Raw genomic sequence first — 27,199 nt, 5'->3', positions numbered from 1 at the left:
GCGCTCGCCTGGGGCTAGAGAGAAACCTTAAATAAACTGAAGTCGAGTATCCGCCTGTTCCTGACATGAGGACTCAGCCCAGACACTCAGCCGTGACAAAAGAGGCAGCTGGCCCACGTGTGCACTGCAGAGCTCTAAGCTCACTTCTATTTTTACCTCCAAGGTTTGTCGAGATTTGCTCGATGAATGCAGGGCAGACGACAAATGCCTAGCCCTCCTCTGCAGCTGGAGCCAGGAGTGTTGCTGACAGGAATCTTGATGAACGCCTAACAGCTGGAGAAGAGCCAGCTCCGCCAGCCCCTAGGAAGACCACATGTCAGGAAGAGCCCATTGTCTGACAGTCAATGACATTTCTATAAGGTAAGGGCAGAACCCCACCTACGAATGAAGGCATCACCACCACCACCACCATTATCATCATCAATCATTATTAGTATTGTGTATTGTGTGTGCATGTGTGGCATGATTTTATATGTGGACACACACACACCCACGCGTGCATCCACGGTGGAAGTCAGAGGACAATTTCATGAAGCCGATGTCTTCTTCTGTCTTCCCGTGGGTCAAACTCAGGTCACCGTGCTTGAAAAGTCATCCCTCCCTTTGGCTATAAGACAAAGGCAACGGACTCCTCCAGATTGTGATCTCATGTCAGGAAGGAACGAGTTGAAATTTGGTCCAGCCAGAGGAGACACTTGTCAACCAGGAAGAGATTTCACATAGTTTGGACATTTGTCAGGCCCCTTATGGAACGGAGGAGAGGGGAGACTACGTCTCAGCTGGTTCTGCTCAGCTATGAATGCCTCTGGCCAGCTCTGCATTTTAACTTCACCTCATGTTAGGACCCTGAAGCTGGGCTGGGGGTGGGGAGCACTGAGCCTCTCTGTCCTCTTTCAGGTGTGGCCACACTGAATAAACCCCTTTCTCTGCTTCTCAGTATTACCTGTCCAGTTGGCCTTCTGAGGACTGGTGGCTGAGTTTTGCTCTGACTGTGTTAGCCTCAGTAACAGGCCTGCTCCGGGTCCTTGGTGAGGCTCACACACTATCTGCAGTCTGCCCTTGGATACGTGGGTTTCTTCCCCTGTCCTACTGTGTTTGGATAGTATCTCCCTGTTGTCTGTCCTCTCCCTGGCCGGAAGGTCAGCAGCTGCTACTGTTGGCCACAGGCTCTGTCCTGGGGTCAGAGACCCAGTTGTCTTGTAGGCCACTGTTTGGCTCTCAGCTTTGCTACATTCTGGCTGGGTGACCTTCTCACATTGCCTCAGCTGTTGGATCCACAGCGAGACATCTCCTCCCTGTCTCCTGCCCTGGGCACCTGGCACTGATCCCCAGACTGCCAAGGTCAGCTGACTCTGTCTGCAGGCCCGCCATCTTGATCAGAGCCCAGGTGGGGGGCCCTTTCTTCCCTGTCCCTGAGCCTAGCCCAGTGTGTGCTTGTCATTGAGAGGTGATTGTAGAAAGGGGGCTGCCTCACATCTTCTGTCTGCCTGCCATCCCAGAATGCACCTTCCCATTTCTTCCAGTGACGTTTGTGGGTGTTTCCCTTACCGGAAGGGATAAAAATATACCGGACGGAGACAAGAATTGAGGACTCACAGGATATTTTATTGAGACAAGGTGGGTCAACGGGAAGCTGAGCAGTGGGAGACTTGATGCTCACTGCCCCGTTTTCACCCTCCACTCCCTCTAAGCAACCATCCATCTCGCCCAAAGGTCAGGGTCTGCTAGTCAGTGACTTGGATTTGGGGTCAAATGTGACAGTGGAAAAGAGATTTTCCCAAAACCAGAAGAAAATGGATTGGGACTTAGGAGACCTGAGCATGACCTGGCAGAGCTGACGAAGCAGAGGCCACTTTGCACCTCTGGGCTCCAGGGTAACACTGCTCAGAGCCCTGTCCCCAAGGGTGTGGGTGGATGCCACACTATGCTCCCCTCTTCTGTTCTCTGCTAACCTAGAGCACTGCACACACTACTTGCTACACAACACTGGGTCCCAGCTTGGTGGGCCGAACAGTGGGAGCCCATGGCTCAGCCCTGGAAGCCCAGCTCCTTGTACTTGGCGGCAATGTCATTCCGGAAGAGCTCCAGGGCCTTGCTCATGGCGCCCTGAGCATCTGCTCCAAAGTCCCCGGAATGTCTCTTCTTCAGGACTTCGATGATGATTTCTGAGATAAACTGCAAGAAAGGGACAAGAGGTTGTAGGTGAGGGGACAGAGCAAGCCATAAGCTAAGGGGGCGTGGACTCACTGCCCTTCTCCTTACCACAGGACTCTTCCTTGCACTCTTACGATGTACCAAGTGCCATTCCATGCAATTACCATGAACCGACTCCTTTAAACCTGACTGCCTGGAGGCAGGCACCACCACCGTCCCTGCTCTGTAAATGGGGAAACTGAGGCAAAGACAGGGATAGCTGTGTGCATGAAGTCACACAGTCAGGGAGGGTCACTCAAACCCAGGGAGCCCCTCTGGGGCCCCTTTCTCACCTCTCGTGTGCCCACACTACTTCAGGATGCAGGCCCAGCAGCTGGCCCATGAAAGCTTGCACGCAGCAGACATGATACCTTGCTCAGCATTGGCTTAACCCACCAGGACTGTCAATCGGGACACCTGGGAAGAGGCTTTTCCCATCATGTGATTTTATCCCTGAACCTGGGACTGAGGAACAGGTACTGACAAGGGGAGAGGGGCCAGGGGAGATCAGGTACCGCCATTGCCTAGATGGGGATCAGGACCACCCAGAATCCAAAGGCTCACGATGAAACTATCATAACACTTACTTATCGTCATTGACTTAGAGTTTTGTCCCGTACAGCTTTGGCTGCTGTATGAAGGGGTGGCAACCTTACTGAAGAGACCACCAAGTGACCAGGCTGAGGTCATGTAGCAGGTAGATAGTAAGCTGAGATTAGACCCAGGGACTGTGAATACACCCCTGCTAGCTCAGGAGTGGGGGTACAGCTGCTCTTTTGGGCTGGGACCCTAATATGCAAGTGACACAGCAGAGATGAGCGTGGGACACAGCAGAAGGGGACACCGAGGGGAACAAGTGCATCCAGAGGCACAGGACATCTTTGCAAACACACCTCTGGGAAATCTGCCTCACAATTCACAGATACAGAAACGTCTGTGGAGCCTGGGTCTGCAGAACGAGCCCTACCTTCAGGGAGGCTGGTTATGTGTCTGGCCCTGCCCTGCTCTGCCCTGCTCTGCCCTGTGACTCCAGTTGCAAAATGAAGACAGACAGGACCCCACTGAGGGCTGCTGGCCTCTCTTTAGGCCACTGTCCAACTGGTGTCTGAACCATCATGGGCTAGGGCAGCAGAGCATCAGAGAAACAAAGCATCCACCGCTCTCTGACAGAACTGATTCACCCTGAGTGGGAATCCTGCCTCAGTGACTTTCCCAAGCTGCCTGTCCCTCAGTTTCCACATCTGTCCAGTCCAGCGGGTCCAACAAGAGCTCCCGCTTCTGAGGAGAAGGCAAGTTGTGTATTAGTCATATTTCATACTAAGGTGCTGGCCCAGCATTTGGGCAAGCCATTAAATTGGATGCTGTGTGGCTCCTCAGCACCCTCAAAGGGAACAGGGCTGGGGTAGGTTGTAGAGGAGAACTGGGGAGAAAGCTTAGTGGGGAGAAAGCAGGCCACTCGTATTGAGTGGCTAAGCTGGGATTTATATCTCTGCCCTGGAGACTTGCTGTGGCCGCCTACCTCCAGGTACTTGACCGGGATCTTGTGCTTGGTGGCGTGTGATTGGGCCAGAGGCTGGATCTCGGCAGCATGTTGTCCCTTCTTCTTCAGGATGGTACCCAGGGCTGTGAGCACGGTGCAACCATGCTTCTTCAGGTCCTCTGAGCCCTTCATATCTTCCTCTGACTTCAGGTTCTTGAACTTGTCAAACTTATCCAGGGTCTCAGGGTGAGTCTTAAACAGACTGTGGGACAAAAAGGGATGAAGTGAGACCCGTGGAGGCCACTAGACTCTGATTATGTCTCTTCCCAGTGGTACTGCCTGGGCCAGTTCTCCACACCTCTCTCTGTGCTTGAGGATCTCCAATGAATGGGAGTGACATGACCTTATCTAATGGGTTAAATGAGGTAACCCATCGGGTGTCTGGCACACTGCAGGATAGACACCTGCTGTTCGTCCATTATGATCAACACCATTACCCTCTTCTTCTCTTGGTTATGGAGAAGATCAAGGGCAGTGATGTCTCTCCACCCTCACCCCATTCTCTCTGTTATCTGGAGAGCAGACAGTGCGGTGTACTGAGGTGGAGCATCTGTGTATCCTGTTCTATGCTGGGCTCACACCTACCTCCAATGTCATTCACACTCTTCCCACTTTATAAACAGGAACAAGACTCAGGATGTGTCCCCAGGAGGATCTCAGAGCTAGTGTGCAGAGAAGGCAGGCAGCCATTGGATCTATATGACTCAGAAGTACCCTCTATTCCTCAAGACATCTGTGTCAGGGATGCCTCTATGGCTTCCTGCCTGAAGATGCTGAAACCTGAAGTTCTAGACCTCCTGACTATCTGTGGCTGTCGTTGAGACCCCTCTACATTAGCATAAACTTCAGCTCTAACCCCAACCACTTTCCACTGGCAATGGTAAATGGACCAACCAAAGGCCACAGCTGCTTCTGCCTGTCACCTCGTGAGCTCTGGCTTTATCCAACCAGGGACCCAAGTCCTGTTCTGGGAAGATAATGAGGGCTACAAGAACCACCAACCTCCCCAGATGAGGCCAGTCCCTGATCCACTTGTGGGCAGATAAAACACCATCAAAGGCAGTTGCTTGGCCGAGGCCACAGCAGGTGGTGTCAGAGCTCAGAACTGGAGCCTGGACAGAACTAGAATTTACACCGGATGCCCCATAGTGCCCCACTCTGACATGTTTATCAGGGTAACCATAGCTATCTAGACTCTACGTGATCCTTATGGCATCACTACGAGCATATACATTTGTGTACCAAGCTGTCTGGGAAGCACTTGGTCCCCCTGGCCTCTGCCCCACAGTCCCGTGGGGAGGACATCCTATGACCAGGACGCTAAGTTGCTTCATCCAATCCAAGAGCTAGGTCTGGCTGCTGAGTTATCTGGCTGCTTCCTCTACAATCCCTTGAGCTTGTGATGTGCTGATGTCTCCAGCTCTTCTCTCGAGCTGACCCAACCCTTTGTGGGGCCAATGGAGCCTGTGTTCATGTGGTGGTCTGGTGTTCCTTCCCTGTTCCATCCCCACTCTAGGACCAGCCTGATTAGGATCCACACTGAGGGACAGGTGGCCTCTGAGTTTTCCACGAGAGAGCATGAACTGTCACCTATAGAGTATTCACAAAGGACATGCATGTCCTTAAAGCAGTTTGCAGGGTAATTTACTGAATCCCCACAGTACACCTGAAGCGAGTTCTGTGATTGCATCCTGTCTCAGAGGAGGAACTAAGAGGTCTAGTGTGCATCCAGCAGAGGGAGTGTGGGAGCCCTGTCTCTCTGCACACGACTAGATTAGTCTCCAGACAGGGCAGGACAAAAAAGGCCACAATGTTCTACAGTGGGGATGGTCTCACCTCACCAGTGGGTGGGGTGCTCGATACAGCCTCTCAGGTCAGCTGCTCTACGCCCCTCTTCCATGTCCATGGTCACTCATCACAGACAAGCCTTCCCACCTCTCAAGCACTTCACTGTGTGTCAGTTATCAGTTCTGTTGACTACAGCTCCCTCCCAAACACCCCACCATGTGCCCATTCCAACTACACAGACTCAGGTTCATACATGGGCTACTTCTTGCTCTGTGATGCCAAGTCACTCCGAGGCAACCATCACTGATCAGAACCCTGCTGAAAGAGCCTCATGCAGCAGACTCCATGTGACAGCTGGAGAAACTGAGGTACAGAAAGCCTGAGTATCCTGCAGGGGTTTAACTAGGCCCTATGGCTTCCCCCTTATCCTCTGGGTGACCACTTGGGCTCTGTCTCTGTCACACAATGGCATCCCATTGTAAATGATAGTATGCAGACCCTCCACCCCCCAACACATGTTCTCAGAAGCACACACACATATGTGTGTATTCTAAGAAGCACATACACACAAACATGCAAGTCTGTTCTTCACGTGGGTGAAGAGCCATGCACACAGGCTGGTGCCATGAAGATTGGTTGGGCCTGTCCCCAGTCCTGGTTATATTACAGAATCAACCCCAGGAGCCTATCCAGAGTTGTGTGCGTCACTGACAGCTTGTCTCTGGTACCTTGTCCAGGGTCCCTGTGCTCCTGACTATTATTATCTAGCGACAATGACCCTTGAGTTCCTGCTGACAGACGGGAGGCCTGACACCCACAGGTGAGCCCAAGGTCACCAGGCTGGATGGGGCCAGAAGAGGGACTCAAGGCTGTAGGCTTTAGAGATACTACACTCTGGTTCTGGGTCGGTCTCCAGGGTCCTGTGGAATGCCGGAACAGACACTCGGCCTTTCTTCGTCTTAGTCACTGAGTGTAAACCAAACTGATTTCCCAGCCTCTAGAAGGGTTACCCTACCCTCACCTTTGCGCAGCACTGGGCAGAATAGCATTAGGATTGCTCACATTATAGGAGGAGAGGTATAGGCCTACAGGCTCCACATAGTCACTTGCTCCCTGAACCCTGAGTTCCACAGATGGAGTCCCGGGTGAGGTCCAGAGCCCGTATCCTGGATTCCCCTGAGCACAACTGATTCAGTCTCTGTTGAAGAGACCAAGGATAGTTTCCCAGGGTTCCTTTCTTCATCATGTTGCCAGGAGACCAGGCAAAGCATATACAGTCTGTCTGGCCAGGGAAGGGAAGATAAGCCTCTCTGCTTATCTTCTAAACAGTTGACCAATCAGACTCCATCTTAGAAGCACACGGGGTGGTAGATAGAAGGGTCACCAAGAGCATGGGCTACAGCCAAGTGGCCTGAGTTTGAATCCTATCCACAGTCGTATTAGCTGTGTGATTTGGGTCAAGTTGCTAAACCTCTCTGTCAGCTGTGATACGTGAGTTCATACTTAAGTTCATTAAGGTGATCCAACACAGGGCTTGCTCTGTGAGACTTCCTCCATTTCCTCTCCACCTTCACCTCCATGATCACCCCTGGGAGCCTTTTTTAGGGGCGGATCATCACTGGCACAGGCTGTTTGTGACTCTGTGAGACAGTTCTCATTGTGTGAAAGGTTGCTGTCAATACCAGTCGTTTCCAAACCTTCACAGCTCCAAAATCCTTTCCCCAACAAAAATGTCATCACGGGGGTTGGGAAGGTGGTTCAGTAAGAGCATCTGCTGTCCATAACAAAAAGAGGGTAGAGGCTCCAAATCTCAGGGCATGAGAGTGGGCAGGTGGCCTCAGATCATGACAAACAGTCCAAGGCAGAAATAGGGCCCAGAGAGGAGAAACAACTTGTCTAAGGTCACATAGGAAATCTGTGGCCTAGGAATGTATGCCAATTTGGGATGGGAGTTAGTCCAGTTAGATGGCTTGTAGGCCCAGCACTTAAGGATTGGGGGGGAGAAAGACAGGCAGGAAGAAGCTGAGAGACGACCCAGGTGTTCCAGAAGCTCGTGAGCCTCCTTCCAGCTCGGCCACCTAAAGGGCTCTGACCTTAGATGACCTTGCTCCCAAGCAGAAGGATTAGAAACAGACTAAGGGAGTATACAGGAACGTGAAGATCAGGGGGAGAACTCACCCTAGATCATAAATAGCAAAAAATTCATTTCCAGACTACAGCTTCACAGACAGTGCAGGGGCTGCTAGCAACAGAGCAATCTCCTCCCCAGAGCCAAGAATTACCAATCATGCATATCCCATCATGCTTCTGAGGCAGCCAAGCCCAGAACCCTGGGAAGAGTCCCAGTCTCTGGGTGAGCAGTGAGGCCCTGTGTATGAGCCTCGCCACCCCTCCACCCCTACCCCCTTGCCCAGGCTCAGAATCTGCAATTTTTCTGGGCATGTCTAGGAATCCTTTGCAGCTGAAGGCAACCACATTACCCAAGCTTTCAGTCCACACTAGTAGACGAGATCTATCACTGCCCTCATTATTCTGACTCTCTGCCATAATAAGATTCATCTGGTGAGCTGTTAGATGCTCAAGCTTGCTTTGGTTGCTGACGTCAGCGGAGAGGGATGGTTCCCCCTTTTTATTTCTCTACTCCAGTCTCCAGCACTTAGAAGCAAGTAAAATCCGACCTCATCATTGCAGCCAACTGGTCTACCCTGCCAGCTTCCACCTTGTCGCCATATGGTGAGCCTCGGCAAACAGGTATTGAGATAAGGGTCTCTTCCTCTTACCCGATGAGGACTTCCTGTCCATGGCCAGCAAGGTCGGCCTCCACCTTCCCCCAGACATTCAGCACCAGCTGCCACTCCCCATCACTGAGCCCCATAGTGGCTTCTAAAGAGGACAAAAGGAGAGAGTGTGGGCTGGCTGTCAGCTGAGGTTTGAGGCCACCTGGTCCTGAAGGGCTTTTATACCTTCCCAGATGCTAGTCTGGCCAGGATCACTGGGTGCCACATGCCCCTCCTGCTACCGTGCTCAACCCTCCAGGGGTCTAATCTCTGCCTTTCTCTGGCCCTCACATGGGCAGCTATTTTGGGGCAAGTGCCATTGTGGGAGCTAGGACAGCTTGGGGCAGTAGGGGGTGGGGAGGGGGAAGCAGCCAGGTCACTGTCTGGACTTGCACAAGCCCAGAGAAAGGGCACCGAAGCCATTGCCAGCAGCTGAAACCCAATTCTCCCCCTGTCTGCTGCCCCACAGGGACTTGTCATGTTTCTAAGCTTGGGTACAGGCATCTTGCTGACCCCTAGAAGTCTCCTCCTCTCACTTTCTGTCTGCTTTTGTTTTTTTTTATTACGTGTGTGTGCGTGTACATGTAAGAGAGAGAGAGAGAGAGAGAGAGAGAGAGAGAGAGAGAGAGAGAGAGAGAGAGAGAGTGCTACAGCATGTTTGTAGAGGTCAGAAGACAAGTTCCAGGCATTGGTTCTTTCCTTTCAAAAAGACCCAGGAATCTTACTCAGATCCTCAGCCATGGTGGCAAGTCTTCATACCCACTGTGCCATCTTGCCACCCTCTTCTTACTTTGCTGATGCCCCAAGCCCAGCTGAAAGTGGTATAAAGGAGCCACAATGGGTCTGTGCTTGTGGCTGAACCAACCAAGACAAGTCTCTGACTTGAAGAATGCCCAGCTCTGAGCTTGCTCCTGGCTTTCTCTGCACGGTTGTGCTCCCATGCTCCATGAAACCCTCAGCTCCTCCCATTCTTTGTGATCTCCTACCCCACTACTTCCCTTGGTGCAGCATGTGGCACTTCCAGCAGGGTGATGACTGCCAATACTCCCGGACTCTGCCAGGCACAGACCCTCATCTCTTTGCCATGTTCTTGCAATCCCCTGAGAAGCCCTTAGGGTAAACACTGACATGGTCCCCAGGATGATAACACATAACACAGATGGTGTTTGACTCTAGTGAGTCTGGACTCAGAGTTCATGCTCTTGAAAACCTCATTTGGGGGCTACAGAGATGGTTCAGTGGGTAAAGGCAGCGGCCTCCAAATCCGAAGGCCTGAGTTCCATCCTCAGGACCCATGTGGTGGAAGAAGAAAGCTGATTCCTGAAAGTTGTTGTCCTCTAAAGTCCATGAGTATGCATGTGTGTGTGTGTGTGTGTGTGTGTGTGTGTGTGTGTGCGTGCATGTGCGTGCACACGTGTGCATATAAAAATAAATTTTAAAATATTATTTTGTATCTTGTGAGGGATAAGAGGGTCTGCTTTATTCATCAGTATATCTTTTGAGCTCCACACAGGGCTCTGTACCTAATTTGAGCTGAAGAAATACTGTTGATAAAAGGTAGACAGCTTTATAAGAAAGAGAATGGACTGAGTTTCCGTCTATCAGTCCACTCTACCCATCCTTCACCTATCCATTAGCCAGTCAGCCAGCAGCCAGCTGTTATCCATCAATCCATCTATGCATTTATTCCCATCCACCAATTATTACCTATCAATCAATCAATCCATTCATCATCCATCTATTTGTCATCCTTCATCCATCCTTCATCCATCTACCCATAGTTTATCTATTATTTATCATCCATCCACCCACTCTCCATCCTTCATCCATGGTCCACCCATCAATTATTCTTTCTCTATAATTATCTCTCATCCATCCACGCTCCCTCTCTCTCCATCTACCCATCCATCACTTACCTACCATCCAGCCAACAGTCACAGAGTGCACAAAGTATGACAGCCACTCTGTCACACGCTGAAACAACACATTAAGGACATCCTGTAGCCAAGAATCTTGTAGCACTCCCCTGGAGGGTGCTCAGTGCTGGGATGGTCATCGCATAGATACTTCTGTGTGTTCAGGACAGTCCAGATTTTGTGTTATCTAACTGTGTGGCCCTGACTGGCTTGGGATTTGCTGTATAGCCCAGGCTGGCATCAAACACAGCAATTTGCCTGCAATTGTCTCCTGAATGCTTGGACTAAAGACATGTGAGACCACACCCAGTGGCTTGTCAGGTTTTAAAGTGTCTCCCTGGCAAGATCCCATCCAACTACCAAGTGAGGAAGGGGGTACCATCCCACTTATAATCTAGCTCAGAAAGAACAGGTCACTTGTGTCTGACTATGTTGGGTCTACTCTGGGTGTGTCAGCAGAGACTAGCCATCCTTCATGACTCAGTGGTTCTCAACCTGTGGGTTGTAATCCCTTTGGGGGTTGAACAACCCTTTCACAGGGGTCAAGTACCAGATACCCTGCATATCAGAGATTGACATTATGATACCTAACAGTAGCAAAGTCACAGTTATGAAGTAGCAACAAAAAGAATAATGAGGAGCTATATTGAAAGGTTTTAGCATTAGGAAGGCTGAGAACCATTGCTCGAGCAAAACATCTTGAGTGGGCCCTGCTGAGGTGACAGCCACATTGTGAGACTACTTAGCTGATCTCTTCAAAATCAGCCACCAATCACAGGGCAGATACCTGACTCAGGGCAGTCAATAGCAGGACTCTACCTGAACAGCTGGTGCTGTTAGCGCCGCCAGTCAGATGTCTCTACAAACTGAGCAGGGCTGTGGATGGAGTCATCCAGGCAGTGGGAAAACACAACAGGAAAATTGTGAGACTCATGCCCAGCCCTGGGAGAGAACAGAGGGCCCAGAGCCCACATCCTCCCTCGGGGATCTGGAGGAGGTCAGGTCCCATGAGCCCCCGCTTCCAGCATGACTCTGTGTCTCCTTCTGGAACATCAGCCAGTTGTGGATGAGTGACAGACAAGAATCACTCCTGTTCATGCCCAGGCTGATGGCCACCAGGGCCCAATGAGAAACATGGGTTCCAGAGGGAATGTTCGTGTTATCATTCGTCTGTCCCATTGTTCAGCCATTCTTCCTATAGCCAGGGGCTGAGGGCCTGGTCAGTGCTTGTTTACAGGAGCTGACCCTCTGCAGCTTCCTCTCCTCCCCCCCCCCCACACACACACTTCTCTGGTCATTGAGAGTATGAGTTCTGGGTACAGGAAGGGAAGACAGAAGGAAAGAGGCCAACTGTCCCAGGATGACCAGACCACTTGGTCCACATGCTGGGGAAGGCACTGGCTCACGCCCTGACAGGTTTGTCACACCAGCAGCTCTAGGTCCTACCTTACAGCACTGGCATTCTGTGCAGAAGTCACACTTTATTGCGCGTCCCTTGGACAGTACCTCCCAGCTCTGTTCTGTCTTCCAGCTTCCCAGAGTTCTCTGGTGGTAACCAAGGTAACGAAGCCCTCATCAGTCCCCCAATGGTATGAGGTATTTACCTAGGAGCTCTCACGGGTTTGGCAGGTGCCCCATGTGCCAGCCTGGCTGGGAAAGTCTGTGGCTTGAAGGTAGATGGACTTTTTAAAAGCTTTACCATGTAAGCTGTCGGGGTGGCAGGGGCAACTGTGTGTACTTACCCTGTCTCTGGGTTGCTATGGAGACCTGGAGCCAGCCCCTGTTTGGTGCCTATTAGTCTCCCTGTGACAGCTGCATCCTGGCCAGGCTAGGAGGCTGCAGACCCACCATGAGGAAGCCTGGTGTGCAAAATTCCCCACAGCCTGGTTTCCACACTCTTGTCACACATGTACACATATGAGTTTGCTAGACACCCACGTAACGGGCTAAATTCCCAAGGTAGCTTGACTCTCTGCCTATCCCAGAGTGCTTTGCATCCCCAAGTGTGAAACTTGTAAAAGCCACCTCAATAGTCTCAAGATCCAGGGGCTGGAGAGATGGCTCAGTGGTTAAGAGCATTGACTGCTCTTATAGAGGTCCTGAGTTCAATTCTCAGCAACCACACCGTGGCTCACAACCATCTGTAACAGGATCTGATGACCTCTTCTGGGGTGTCTGAAGACAGCTACAGTGTATTTGTATAAGTAAATAAATCTTAAATAAAAAAAAGAAGTCTCAAGATCCTTGGATAAAAGTTCTCATGTACCAGAGCCTTCTTGTTTACGTCTCTAGAACCTTGGCTTCTAGATTCCAGGATTGTAAACACCTAGGGATAGAGACTTCTAGAACAACAGGGACATGTCTAGATGCTAAAGAGGCCTCATCCAATTTCCCACTGAACATCTTCTGACAGATCACCCCTTGATATCTGCTTGAATGTGTCTAGGGTCAGTGACCGTTACCCAGAGCTGCACAAATTCTTTCCATTGACCCAGACGTCACCTGCATAGCACCCCCTCTTTGCAAGCAAGGACTTTGCTTGCTGCTGGGGTACAGAGGGCCTGTTGGGTCTCACACAAGCAGGGGTTTGGGGTCCAGACTGCACCTTCTGAGGATTCTGAACACCATTCTGGACAAAGCAAGCCAGGAGCTCAGTCTGCCAGCGCCCACTGGGCAGCTCTGCACCTCGCCTCCCTCAAGGGCCCAGACTTATCTAGTGACTTGGGAGCTTGACAGCCTTGTGGCAGCCAACAGATCTCTCTTGCAAGGTCAAGAGATGACTCCTTTGGACTCTTCTGGAACTTCAGGCCCCGTGGTGGCGGGGAGCTCTTGGTTCCTAAGGCCTGGGTCCCCCCCTTGATCTGAGCGTGGCCTCTGCCTGCTTTCTCCCACCTCCAGCTCGGATGCATCCCTGGCTAAGTCCCACCGCTGGCTGTCTCGGGCCAGGACATATGCACAGCCAACCTGATGTTGGCAGAGCCTGGGAGGCCCTGATGGGGTGGGAGGACCCCCAGGCTTTCTTTGGATCTCTCACAAACTCACCACCCATGGCTGGGCGCGACCCTTCTTAGGGTCGTTGTCATACTAACCAAGCCAACCTTTTCCCCAGATACCCTCAGGAGCCCGAGTCAGTGACCAAGGCTGAGAATAAGGGAGGTGCCTCACAGACGCCAGCAGATGCACAGGGAGCTAAAAATACGGTCCACACGCAGGCTGCTCCTTCCCCAAAGGCCCTTAGGGGCTTGTTGGAAAGACTGGCAGGCACACAGGATCTGCTTGTCCCCGTCAGCAGGTGGCCCAGGGCACTGGCCTCCTTCCCTCTCCCTCTCTATGGCCCCCCTTCCATGTGTCACCTGGATGAGCCAGTTTCACCCCCACCCCTACAGTCCCTCATCCCAGGGGCTGCTCATTCCTCTGCTTTCCTGAGGATAGCCCCTCCTCCACCTTCCAGGCTCCAGTAGAGGCTCTGCCTTCTTACCTCTCTGTTTTGGGGTGTAGCTAGTCTAGATCAGTAGAGCCCCATTTTCACTCTGTGAGAGCCTTAGAAGCAGGATGAGACTCATGGGTGCAAAGCACAGGTCTTACTCCAGAAGCAAGAGACCATTTCCTCTGAGGCAAGCATGAGAGAGCAGTGCTGGAAACAGGGGCTTATATTATACATGCATGTGTGTATACACACACATGTACATATGACACTACACACACACATGTACATATGACACTATATACACACAGGTACATATGACACTATCCACACACATGTACATATGACACTATATACACACATGTACATATGACACTATATACACACAGGTACATATGACACTATCCACACACATGTACATATGACACTACACACACACATGTACATATGACACTATACACACACATGTACATATGACACTATATACACACAGGTACATATGACACTATCCACACACATGTACATATGACACTATTCCCTGTGAAATGGTTATGGGAACTGTTGTTTGTGTGTTTCCTTGGTTTTGTTTGTTTGTTTGTTTGTTGTTTTGTTCTGTTTTGTTTTAAAGATAAGGTCTCAGGCTAGCTCTGAACTACTCTACATACACACTTGTATTTATGACACTATTCCCTGTGGAATGGTTATGGGAACTGTGTGTTTCCTTCTTTGTTTGTTTGTTTGTTTGTTTGTTTGTTTGTTTTAAATGCAGGGCCTCTTGTAGCCCAGGCTAGCTCTGAACTACTCTACGTACACACATTTCCTGTGGAATGGTTATGGGAACTATTTGCCTGTTTCCTTGTTGGTTTTTTGTTGTCGTTTGTTTTTAAGACAGGGTTTCATGTAGCCCAGGCTAGCACAGGGTCTCATGTAGTCCAAGCTCTGAACTCCTCGTGAATCCAAATGCTGAGATTACAAACATCCACCACTACACATGTCCTCTGTGAACTTTTTATAGTTAGACAACAAACTAAAATAATAAGGCACTTAACAAATATAGTGGTGAGGATGGCAGGTAAGGCAGGTTAAGGGGACCCTGGATTTCAAATGCTAGCTGAAAACATTCTTAGATTTGGGGCTGTTGAGAGTGAATGGTTAAACTTGATAGTAGAAAGATAATGATTTTAAATGGTGAGAGACGGGTAAGTAAAGATATGTAGGATAGACCAACATGATGATGGCTTTGGATCGGCAACACTCCAACTCTCCATAACCACGGGGCTCTAACTAATCAGTCAGTCTGTAGAATCTTTCTCATAGAGACCTTACACAGATTCCACAAACACACCCTGCTCACTGCACACCGGAGTGTACCCTCTCCCTCCTCCCAGAGCCCTTCCTCTGGGGCAAGCATTTTTATATAGTCCCCGCTTTTACACATGAAGAAACAGAGGCACAGAAAGGTTAGGGACCTTGTTCAAAGTCAGCCAGCAAGTCCCAATCAGAGCCCAAGCAAGGAGTCGGTGTCCACATCTGTGCTCTGTGGCTCAGAGATGTCTGATCTCAGTTCCTCCCCTCCCCTCCTCATTTTCCTGGCAGCACTAATAAGTACCAGACCTGAGCGTTCTGAAAGCTTATTTCGGTGTTTGGATTCCATCCAGGGTCTCAGGGTCCTGAATGAAATGGTTGCTTTCCCAGCGACTGTCAACTGGGGGACCTGCTGCCATCTAGTGGCATCTGGAAGAAATGCTGCTACCTATGGCGCTGCTTCCACCACTCACAAGCCTGTGTGTCTGTCTGTGCTCACTGCTTCTGGCCCGGAAGACAGGTGATGCTTTCCACATTGTTAAAAGACGAGTCGTCCACACTCCGGCTCCCAGGGTGGCAAAGTCATCCTTGTGAGGCAGAGGTTGTGGAAGGACTGTCAGGCTGTGTCTGGCTTGGGGAGTGGCCTGTGGGCAGAGAGGACAGTTGGCTGAGAGGAGAGTAAGAGGAAGCACGGTGCATGGGTACTGAGGAGGGTGAGGCCTGTGTGGGAGGACTTGAGGGTGCAGAACTGACTGTGTTGGATAGGCCTCCGGTGGCTGAGGAGAGGCATATGACTCCTGGATTTTCTAATGTGGTGGAGGGAGGTCACTTTAGCAGTGTGTGAATGGCTGTGCAGGCAGCTCAGCTGGGGCGTGAGGCTGGCAAGCCACACGGCTGCCTTTGGTGCCATCCTAAACCATTTCTGACTCAAAGAAAGAGAGTGGTTACCTCGTTTCTTCCATTTGTAAATGAGAACTTTTCTATTTGTAAAATGAGAACTTTAAAAGGCATTCTATCTCAAGTGTCATCCTGAATAGTGTGTGTGTGCATGTGTCTATGTGTGTCTATGTGTATATGTGTGTTTATGGGTGTGTCTATATGTATGTGTCTGTGTGACTATGTGTGTTTTTGTGTTTATGTGTATACATGTATATGCATTGGTATGTATGTGTGCCTATGTGTAGTATATGTCTTGTGTATATATTTGTCTATGTGTCTGTGTGTATTTATGTATATGTGTGCATGTATGCGTTTGTGTGTTTCTTTGTGCATGTCTGTATGAGCATGCATGTGTATGTGTATTTGTGTGTGTGTCTATGTGTATGTTCCTGAGTGTATCTATGTGTCTTTGTGTGTATGTCTTTGTGTGTTCATGTCTTTTTGTATGCATGTGTCTACATGTCTATGTGTGTATGTATCTGTGTGTGTATATATGTGTGTATGTCTGTGTGTACCTATATAGATGTCTGTGTGGGCATGTTTGCGTGTGTATGTCTTGTGTCTGTGTGTGCATATCTGTGTGTCTGTGTGAGTGTATGTGCCTGTCTGCAAGCGTGCATGTGACACCCAGAGAAGGACATCCAAAGGGTGACCTGCTCTATCACTCTCCACTTTATCCCTTCAGCTGAGGTCTTTCGCTGAGCCTGGAGCCTGGTGCTTTCCAGTTGGGCTAGGCTGGCTAGCAAGTGCCCACTCTCAGCCTGTCTCTGTAGCCCAGCTCCCATGCCCGGCACTGGGGTCCCGAGCACACACGGCCATGCCTAACTTACCCTAAGTGCTAGGGTTTGGAACGCATGGTCTCACGTTTGTATAACAGCTACGCTTATCTGCAGCACCCCATCACAAGTGCTAAAGCAGGGAGTGGATGTAAACTCGAAGGGCCTGGTATGTAGTAGGTACTCTACAGCACACTGTGATATAAGGTACTGAGAAGTCACGAGAGACTCATCTGTTCCATCAACACATACATAACATGTGCATCATGTATGTAACACGTATGTATGTGGTGTGTGTATCCTATAGGGGGGTCATGCATGTCCTGACCTCCACACAGAGAAACTCTGTGAAGTTAGTTCTCTCCTTCCACCATTGTGTGGGTTCCAGGAAAGGAACTTTGGTCATCAGGCTTCTATGCAAATGCCTTTACCCACTGAGCCATTTTGCTGGCCCAGTTGGAGGTTTTTATGAGCAGAAAGAGAAAAGGATGTGTTAGAAAGAAAATTCTGGAATGTGCTACATTTAGCTATGTGGGCTTGGCGGGTGCAAGGGAGAAGAACAAGAGAATTAATCAGACAAAACCAGAAAGGATCATCTTACAAGCCTGACTGGGCTCTGTGACCCTGCCTTAGATCCTGACAGCTGACCACCAGAGCAGCTTGTCCTATTTATGTCTGAGCTTTCCAGACAGAGTCTAGGCAGATCAGAAGCAAGCACGGACTCCTGATGGATCGCCCCTCACCCACAACTTTCCTCTGTTTGTTCTATCTCCCTAAAGGTACCACAGGTTCACTGTCACCAACACAGCCCCTGCCCCCAAATTCCCCTATAAAAATACCCTTAGCTCTGGGCTCAGCAGACACCGTCCTCTCTGCTGCTGTGAACTGTGGGGACCTGTCCCAGGGTTATATTTCTGGATGGCACCTAAAAAGTCCCAATAAGCCCTGTTATTTCAGATATTTTATTGAAAAGTTTTGACTCACCCACTATCCCCAGCACTAAAACTAAAGCACCTAGGGTTGTGGGTAGGGGCTGGGCTTGGTTGCAGGTGACACCAAACTCAAATAATAGAGTCCCAGAAGATGGTATTAAAGCCAGGCAGTGGTGGCGCACACTTTTAATTCCAGCACCTGGGAGGCAGAGGCAGGCAGATTTCTGAGTTCGAGGCCAGCCTGGTCTACAGAGTGAGTCCAGGGCAGCCAGGGCTACGCAGAGAAACCCTGTCTCGAAAAACCAAAAAAAAAAAAAAAAAAAAAGATGGTATTAATTTCTATTAACTTCTCTTTCATTTAGAAGTGCTATGGGAAAGAGATCTATTGGGTTCTGTGTGTGCATGTGTGCTTGCATGCATGCATGCATGCATGTGTGTGTATGTGTGTGTGATGTGTATGTGTTTGTGTGCATATCTGTATCTGTGCATGAGTGTGTGCATCATGTATGTGGGGGGTGTTTGTGTGTGTGTGCTTGTGTGTATGTGTGTTGAATATGTGTGTGTTGTGTGAATTTGCTTGTTTGTGTATGTGTATGTGTTTCTATGTGTATGTGTGTTGTATATATGTATGTTCTGTGTATGTGCTTGTATATGTGTGGTGTATATATGCTTGTGTGCATGTGTGTTGTGTGTACATGTGGTTTATGTGTACTAGGGTTTATGTATATGTGTGTGTGTGTATATGTGTATGAGTGTGTATTTGTATGTGTGTTGGGGTGTATGTGCGTATGAGTGTGTGTTTGTATGTGTGTGTGTTCACCTGTGCACCTGAGCCCATGCTATCACTCCCCACCCATTTCCCTGTGGCCGAATCTCTCACTGAACACAGTGAGCCTCCTGCCTCCACCTCCACAGAGCTAGGATTATAGGTAAGTCTGTTTATGTTGGTGATGCGTATATGGTTCAATGCTGGCAGCCAGTAAGGAGGCTCACTCTTGTGAGAGGCTAATGCTCCATCCCCAGCAGTCATTATCTGCCTGTAGTTCCTTGTTTAGGGGTGATCCTTGCAAAAATTTCCCCTTTTCATGTTAACATTTCCACTAATATGACCATTGTCTTGATCTTATTTATGGAGCCGTTCCTAGGAGACTCTGGTGCGCCGCAGACTTCTGGTATTCTGCCTCTTACCATCTTCTGCTCCCTCCCCCATGTTCCCATAGATGCAGGAGCTGTGATACAAATGTGGCTTCTGGGACTGGCTTCGCACTGTCTGCTGGTCTCTGCAATGTGACGAGTTGTGGATCTTCTGTGATGGTTTCCACTTGTGACGAGTTGTGGATCTTCTGTGATGGTTTCCACTTGTGATGAGTTGTGGATCTTCTGTGATGGTTTCCACTTGCTGTAAGGGAAGCTTCTTTGATGAGGGACGGTGTGGACACGAGAATAAGACTTAGAATGTAGAACCAGGAGGTGGTGGCGCACACCTTTAATCCCAGCCCTGGGAGGCAGAGGCAAGAGGCTCTCTGAGTTTGAGACCAGTCTGGTTTATAGAGCAAGAGTGAGTTCCAGAACAGCCAGTGCTACACTCAGAAACGCTGACTCAAAAAACAAAAGCAAAAACAACAATGGGGGCGGGGGGAGGGTAGAGGAATGAGAAGGAGGAGGAAAAGAAGAAGAAGAAGAAGAAGAAAGATTTAGAATGTAGAAAGGAATTATGTTCATCTAACAAATTGGTGGTAACAAATTCTCTTCTAAGGTCCTTGGCCTTGGAATCTCTAGGAAAGCTGTCATGAGCCTGAAGTCCAAACAGGGGATTAGTACCCAGGACATACAAAGGGAAAACAGTGTCAAAGAAACAGAGGACAATTTAAATGGGGCTAGGGGTCTAGATAGAGGGTTCTCCACAGAAGAGATAACAATGGCTAAGGAATGCCTCCAAATGTGCCCACCATCCTTAGTAATTAGAGAAACGCAAACTAAAGCAGCTGAGATTTCATCTCACCCGACTCAGAACGGCTGACATCAATCAGCGGCCGACATCACGTGGCAGCAAGATTGTGGATGGTCCTTGTTTAGCGTTGGGGGTGGTGGTAGTGGTGACACACATTAGTGCAACCACTCTGGAAATCAGTGTGGAGAAGCCTCAAAAAGCAAAACTCAATCTACCATGGGACCCAGCTATGGCCGTCCTTGGCATGCGTACAAAGGAGGACACGCTGCTCTACAGATGCTTGCTCAGCCACGGCTATTCCCCCCTGTTCACAACAGCCAGGAAATGGGGGAGGGGAGGGGGGACCCAACCTAAATAAGCACATAAGCAGATGACAAATGTGGCACAGAATACAGTGGCGAAAGGGGGTCCCAGATTCAAAGCCTGCCATAGGCTACTCCATCTATGCGATACTCACATAAGGACCGGCAGCCATCTTTAGAAGGTACCTGGTCCCTAAGTGATGCATGGTTGCAGACATCTATCTGGCTGTCTCCTGTTTAATGCTTTCAGGATGAGAAGCAAGATTTGCATTTTTTTTTTCTCCCCAGTGATGCTCACATCCAAAGACTCACAGACCTGAGGCTGCACTGGGTTTTGTTGAAGCACACACTTGGCTCACCCAAACTATCAAGACACAGTCACTGTCACCACCCCAAAAAGTTTCCTTACATCTGCCTCAGCCTCACCCTTCTATGCACTCTCGTGATTGGTGAGGCATGAGCTCTAGGCCACTGAATTACAGCCAGGGTCTGTTAGTGTTTTCAAACCATGGGTAGATGTGAGCAAGAAAGACATTTCAGGTGCCTGCGGAGGGGATGTGGACGGGGTGGTGGTGATTTGAATGCAGAGGACAACCAAGTATGCATGGTGGGGGTGTGGGGCAGCCTGAGCCGGCCAGCTGAATGGAACGCCAACAGATGGCGTGAGTGATTAGGAACCCCACAGGCCCAGGGCAGCTTGGGAGGAGGCCAGCCTTTCCAGGTCGAGGACTATCTACACATCTATTCAGCCACTGCAAGGGCAGTCGCCTGCCTGCACATCCTGGGCAGAGGCTCCAGGACTGGCAACTTTCACATGGAATGGGGTGCCCTCTTTGCAGGCCTTCTCCTGGGTCCCCAGTTCCTTCACCTTGGGCCTCTGTCCTCTGGAAAACCCAGAGCCTGCATCCAAAGCTCCTCTGTGGGAGGGAAACTCCGAAGGAAAAAGACAAGGCATCCGTGGGTCACCCTGATTTGTGTCTCCAAAGTCAAGCCCACTCCACCATGCAGGGTCCCGAGACACCCACATCCTCCCATAGGCCCAGCTGTGGCAACTCTGATCTTAGGCCCCCACCTTATGCTGTCACCAGATAGGGGTGGTGTGGATTTGTTCTTCTCCTTACTCTAGTTGTACCCCAAAACAGCCAGGGGTTTACCCAGCAATTTGGAGATGCTTCGGCTTGTCCTGTGGAACACAGTTTTGGACTGAAACTGTGTGCTCTGGCCTATCAGTATACAGAGAGGGTGCCAGGGCAAAAAAAAAAAAAAAAGGAAGGCTTTGTCTGAGTTTGTTTTCTCTTCCTGTGATAAACAGAAAGGCAGCTTATCTGGGAAATCGTAGATTTGGCCTACAAGTTAGCATCCATTATCATGAGAAATTGTGGGACGTAAAACTGTGCCAGGAAGAGAAGGCTAAGACCTGGAGGCTCAGGGGCACACACTTGAGGCTTAGGTGTCTCGCAGCTCCCTGACAGACTCCTGACTTGGAACATGTGACATGCTTCTCACATAAAAGAAACATGTCCTATGGTCACATAGGTCCAAAACAGAGTTCTCCATGCTAATGAGGTACCTAGGCCCAGAGGACTTAGCCAATAAACTTCCCTTCCCAGAAGTTCCTCCCTGCAAAAGGTATTTAATCTTGGGCCCGCCCTGAGAAGTGGATATGGTTTTACACATCCATTTTCTGCCATGGCAATAAACTGTTTAGAACCACGGACTGGCTCTTTTCATCAAGATCTGCCTTGGGGAATCAGCCCATGCACCCACATGGGATAAGAGCGCAGTCAAACTCCCTGCATGCTGCCTCCCCAAGCCCTGTGGCAGAGCGAACATGGGCCTCCAAGAAACCAAGGCTGTAACAGAGGTCACAGAGGAACACTGCCCACGGGCTGGTTCAGCCTGCTTTCTTATACAACGCAGGACCACCCACTGTGGGCTCTGCCCTCCACATCAGTTAGTCATCAGGAAAATGCCTCACAGGTTTTATCTTGGTTAGGGTTTTACTGCTGTGAACAGACACCATGACCAAGGCATCTCTTATAAGAACAACATTTAATTGGCACTGGCTTCCAGGTTCAGAGGTTCAATCCAGTATCATCATGGTGGGAGCATGGCAGCATCCAGGCAGGCATGGTGCAGGAGGAGCTGAGAGTTCTATGTCTTCTCATCTGAAGACTGCTAGCAGATAACTGGCATCCAGGCAGTTAGGATGAGGGTCTTAAAGGCCACACCCACATCGACACACCTACTCCAACAAGGCCACACCTTCTAATAGTGCCACTCCCTGGTTTGAGCATTTACAAACCATAACAGGCTTGCATACAGGCCAGTCTATCTGAGAGAGGTAATTTCTCAATTGAGGTCCCCTCATCCCAGATGACTCTAGCTTGACAAAACAAAACTAGCCAGGATAGGCCCTGAGGATGCTGATGTGGAAGAAAAGGGGGAAAGTCGAGAAGAGACTTCCAAGAACCAGGGAGCCTTGGCAGCTTTTTGGGGCAGTCAGAGATGGGTTGATCTGCACTATGAGGACAGGGGAGAGAACCTGGTGGAGATAGGGAGGCCTGCTTCTCAGGCTTTGTGAGAGGAAGCAAGAACCAGAGCAGGCCCCAGGCCCAAGTGGTTCAGGCCTCGTTTACAGTACCATTCAGTCCTAGCGTTGAAGCTCTGCTCAACGTCTCTCAGGGACCTAACTTCCTTCTTGGGGGCCACCAAACACCCCAGGTCTCCTGGATCAAGCCAAAACTGGAAGGAGAGAAGTACTCAGGACCAAGAGAGAGGTTTAGAGACCCCTCTGAGAGAGCCACTATTCACTTTAGCCAGCCAGCTCTGAACACTTTCAGGGAGGACAAAGACAGGCCTCTCTAGGCCAGGAGGGCAAAGCCAGGCAGGACCCGGTGGGTGCACTGCAGCCACGGTCATTGTCTGAGATCAGAAAACATCGGCTTCAACAAATGGCTGTGTTTGGCCAATGTTGGGAGATGGGCAGGGGCAAGTGGAGGGGTGAGTGCCCTGGTCATGCAGGAGGGCTGAAGGATGATAAGAAAAAGCTTGGGGAAGCAGACACACAACACAGAGTGACCTGGAAACTGCAAGACCACCAGGCTGGTCGGGTGGGAAAGTTTGTGAAGTGGGTTGGCCAAGAGTGAGGTTTTAAGTAAGGGTGGGAGCTCACTGGGGGAGATTTTAAACTTGGAGCATTTTGGTGAGTTAGGGGCGGTCCCAGGGCTCGGGCACCAATCAGATGGACAGCTATGATTAGTCCCTCACAGTGTGTGAGCTGTGTGGCTGCCAGCTACAGCCTCAGGGGAATCTTGGACAGGGAGTACTGTGTGGGAGCGGGGCTCTGTGTCCTTCCAAGAACTCAGTTAGGGCTGAGGGTAGCACCCTGGGGCCTCTTTGGCAGTGTAGTGTGTTCTGGCCAGCTTCCTAGTCAGCCTGGAGAGATCCCCTTTTTCTTTGCAGCCCCTCCTTCTCAAGAGGGCCAGGTCACACTAACACGGGTCCTCTCCTTCCTCTTTGTGTCTCAGTTCACTACCACTTTAAACCGAAGGATGACTCAGAAGGTTTAACCCTTTCCTCAGCCCTCCCCATCATATCGAGCTGCAGAGACAGCCCAGTGCAGAGGCTATAACCACTCAGTGACCTTGCTTAGAGTCCTCCCTCCTCCCCTTAGCTCCTCCTTCTCTCCCCTTCTCCCTCCTCCTCCCCCTCCTCACTCCTCTTCCCTCTCTTCCTCTTCCTCCATCCTCAGGAGCATTCAGATCAGAGGATGGGAAGAAGCAGACAATGATGAGGCAGTTCTGGCCATTTCTGCAGGCCCTGTAGTTTCTTAAGTCTCTCCCCAGTCATGTGGCTGTAGGCCTTGATATTTCTTGATATTACACATGCCTTAGACCAGAGGGTGGGCCTGCTTGCTGGTGTGTAGGCTAAGAGAGGCAGTGGCTGGGCCTGATGCATTTCTGCCTTTTCTCCCTCCAACCCTACTTGCTAACAAACAGCCCCGTCGTCGGCTTCTGTCTCTTTCAAGGACACTGCTGTTGGCTTCCTGACTCACACAAGCGCCAAGATGACCTCATCTCCAGAGCTATTTGATTTTTTTTTTCATCCTCAGAGAATGTTTCCAAATATGGTCCCATTGCAAGTCACATGGTCTCAGGCTCGGCTTTGTGGGGGTGGGGGGCTGGGGGGTGGGGATGGTCATTGTTCAGCTGTCTACAGAAGGGAAAATGCAGGCTTGGAGCAGCAGAGATTTACTGCAGATCCCGTGGTCTATCGGGGCAGCCTAGGGAAGCCCTGCCCTGGGGAGGGAGGCCAGGCCAGTGTCTGGATCAGTGTGGTTCCGGTTCTCCACTCTGCAAAAGCATTCATGGAAAAAACATCTGGAGCTCGGGCTGCGCAGGGGAGTCCCCCTAACCACAGTCGCTGGCAGGTTTCCCTGTCTGCTGATTGAGGGGGAGGAGTGCAGTTCCCCCCCCCACCCCCACTCATGAACAGACCATGGACACTCCCAAGTCCCTGCCTCCCACCACAGGGCTGTGGGGAGTGGGGAGAGTCCCGGCCCTGTCTTTCCTGACCTCTGGGTCATTGACTCCCTGGACAGGGTCCCTGCTGTCTGGTGAGAAGCCAGGAACCCAAGGTAGGACTGAAGCCAACAGCTCCAACCCCACCTTCTCAGCTCTCAGAGGCCACGGAGCAAAGGGAAATGGATTTGGCCTGCGAACCCAGCCGCCAGCCCACTCTGCCTTGGTTCTCTGAGACAGGAAGAACTGACTGCTCACTCTTACTGACAGGGTGATAGAGCACAGAGGGTCAGCCTAACTCCATCCCAGACACGGGGCCAAGTAAACCCACTCCCCGGGTCTGTTTCATGGTGGTCCTGTCTTAGCCCAGCCTTTCCTTCAGGTCCATTTGGGGGCTCTCCAGGGCACACCTGCTGAAATGCCTCCAGAGATCACATGCTAATGGCTTGGTGGCCAGCATATGGATGCTGCTGGGGACAACATGACCTTTAAAAAATATTGTTTCATTATTTTTAGTTAGTGAATGTTTATGTGCAGGTATATGCACGTCACTGCAAGTGCCCAAAAAACCAGAGGAGTTGGATGCCATAGAGCTGGATCTACAGGCAGTGTGAACCAACTGAAATGGTTGCTGGGAACTGAACTTGGGCCTTTGGAGGACCATACAGGCTCTTAGCACTCAGGAGGCAGAGGCGGGCAGATTTCTGTTGGGTTTGAGGCCAATCTGGTCTACAAAATGAACTCCTGAACAGCCAGGGCTACACAGAGAAATCCTGTCTAGGAGGAGGAGGAAGAGGAGGAGGAGGAGGAAGAGGAGGAGAAGAGGAGAGAGAGGGAGAGAGAGAGAGAGAGAGAGAGAGAGCGAGGAGGACGGACCTATGCCCTGTCCTCTTCCCCCTTGCCCTCCTTTTTTCTCTCCTCGTATCCTCCCCTTCTCCCTTTCTCCCTCCTCCCTGCTTACCCTACCTCCATGCCTCCTCCCTGGCTGTCCTGAGATGAGTCCTTTCCTCCACTATTGGTTAGGGTGCCTCACCACAGGCCCACGGGGCCAACGGATCAATAACAGAAAGCTCTGAAACTGTGAGCCAAAACAAGTCTTTCTGTTCTGTAGGAAGAGCTCGCTCCCCGGCATTTTGTTCCCGTGACTGCACCTTCCCCCTCTCCCGCAGTCTTCCCGCCCCCCACCCCCACCCCAGAGCACCGTGCCCCTGTGTTAGCGCACAGGCAATTCCACTGGCCCGCTCTCAGGGACCTAAGAGCTGCTTGGGTCATGACCTGCGGCTGCATCCGGGCTCGCCTGGTATGTGCTGCCGATAAAAGGATCCACCGCCCACCCAGCTCTCTGTTCTCAACATTCCATCTCCCTGTTCTCCCTTTTGGAGGACTAGTACCTGGTCCCTCTCTTCTCTCTCTGCCCGCCCTCTCTGTCCCCACAGCTCTGCTCCCCAGTTGTCTGCCTGTCTACTTGTTCCCTCATCTGCCTCCTATCCCTTCCCCAGGTCCTCACGCCTCTCCCCTCCCCCAATAAACCTCTTTTACACCAGATCTGTTGCAAGACCTAATTTCTTAAGGGTGCACCTTGGCATGGACCCGCCAAAGGTATCCCCTCGCCGCACTATATTTCATAACGCCCTCTCCTACCTGCGTTACCCACAGAGGACAGTTGATCCAGCACTGACCCTGCTTCAGACCGCCCGGGAGAATTCCCCCATCTCACCTGACTGGGCACTAATTGCAGAGAGGAAAGGATACAGGATGATATTAGTTTTTAATGTGAGGTGGGATAAAGTGGATGGATACCCCACCCCCAGAGCCTCTCACGGGCCAGACAGATGCCTCAGAGGATAAGTATTTGAGTCCAATCCCTGGGACCCACATGGTGAAATGTTAAGAACCAACTCCTGGAAGCAATCTTCTGAGTTGTACATGATTGCACAGGCCGCATTCGTATACAACTAAAATAAGCAAATGATTTTAAAAAGGAGCAACTCACATCTCCCAAGAGAGTCAAGAACAAAGCACGCGTATAGACATCAGTGCCTTACACAGGTGCACGTAAATGCTTATATGTATGCATACTCACAGGGGACCTGAGTGTGTCAGCCTCTGCTGTAGTCAGGACAATCTGATGTCACCAGGAACCCGGGAAGGGAAGTAAGGGTCAGGGCACAGCTGGAGAAACTACTAGACCTGAAATGTCATGTTCTTAGGATCAAGTTTGTGCCCCTGTTTCTATTCACAACTACCGCTTCTCGGAGGGGAAACTCTGCCCTGAGAGTCCCAGGATCCGAAAGCTGCTTCTAGGCAGAGCCTGGAGGGCAGAGATGGAAACTTTGCTACACTTGGCAAGGAGCAACCTCAGACATCTTTAGCACAAACGTCCTTAGAAACTGAGGCCAGGAAAAGATAATTGTTTCCTGGAATCTGAGAACTGCAGGGTCAGAATGCTCCCCGGGCCCGTCCCCCTGTAGTGGATGTGTTGACAGCCGTGCGTACATGTGTGTACATATTGAAACTGTGATACTCAGAGGAAAAGACTGCAGGTTTCCTCCAGACACCAAGCATCCCCAGCAACCCTGGGGATGCTCAGTTCTCTCAGATAGCATGGCACGGTATTTGCGGAAAGCCCCTGCACCTGCTCCTGTATGATCCTGCTCCTGTCCTCCTGTGACTTACAACACTTAATACAATTTTAATGATATGCAAATAGGTAGTAATTGATAGTAACAGGAAGCATCTATAGGTATTCAGTTCTAGTGAAGTGCTTTCCCAAGCCATAAGGAAAGATAAGGGTCTGAGACACTGTGGCGTTATGGAGCCTGGCTATCCTTAA

The 27,199-nt window shown here is 50.5% G+C and overlaps 1 protein-coding gene across 1 annotated transcript; it reads right to left on the bottom strand.

Moving 5' to 3' along the window:
• Positions 1 to 1,584: 1,584 nt before the first annotated feature.
• Mb (myoglobin) lies at positions 1,585 to 8,462 on the bottom strand. The gene is made up of 3 exons (XM_029470000.2): positions 8,302 to 8,462; positions 3,713 to 3,935; positions 1,585 to 2,175 (listed from the first exon to the last, which is right to left on the bottom strand). Exons 1-3 carry the CDS (start codon positions 8,394 to 8,396, stop codon positions 2,029 to 2,031), a joined length of 465 nt encoding a protein of 154 aa, XP_029325860.1. The 5' UTR covers positions 8,397 to 8,462; the 3' UTR covers positions 1,585 to 2,028.
• Between the last annotated feature and the right edge of the window lie 18,737 nt (positions 8,463 to 27,199).

The sequence above is a fragment of the Mus caroli genome, unplaced genomic scaffold (genome assembly GCF_978045245.1).
Source record: "Mus caroli unplaced genomic scaffold, Mus_caroli_1 scaffold_16, whole genome shotgun sequence".
Taxonomy (NCBI): domain Eukaryota; kingdom Metazoa; phylum Chordata; class Mammalia; order Rodentia; family Muridae; genus Mus; species Mus caroli.
Note: the sequence above shows the minus strand (reverse complement) of the source record. Positions and strands in the feature narration are given on the sequence as shown.

Coding starts and splice junctions, on each gene's coding strand:
- Mb (XM_029470000.2), bottom strand. CDS start 8,396: ATGGGGCTCAGTGATGGGGAGTGGCAGCTGGTGCTGAATGTCTGGGGG. Junction 3,936..8,301: donor GGACAGGAAGTCCTCATCGG/GTAAGAGGAAGA, acceptor TTTGTCCCACAG/TCTGTTTAAGACTCACCCTG. Junction 2,176..3,712: donor TCCCGGTCAAGTACCTGGAG/GTAGGCGGCCAC, acceptor CCTTTCTTGCAG/TTTATCTCAGAAATCATCAT.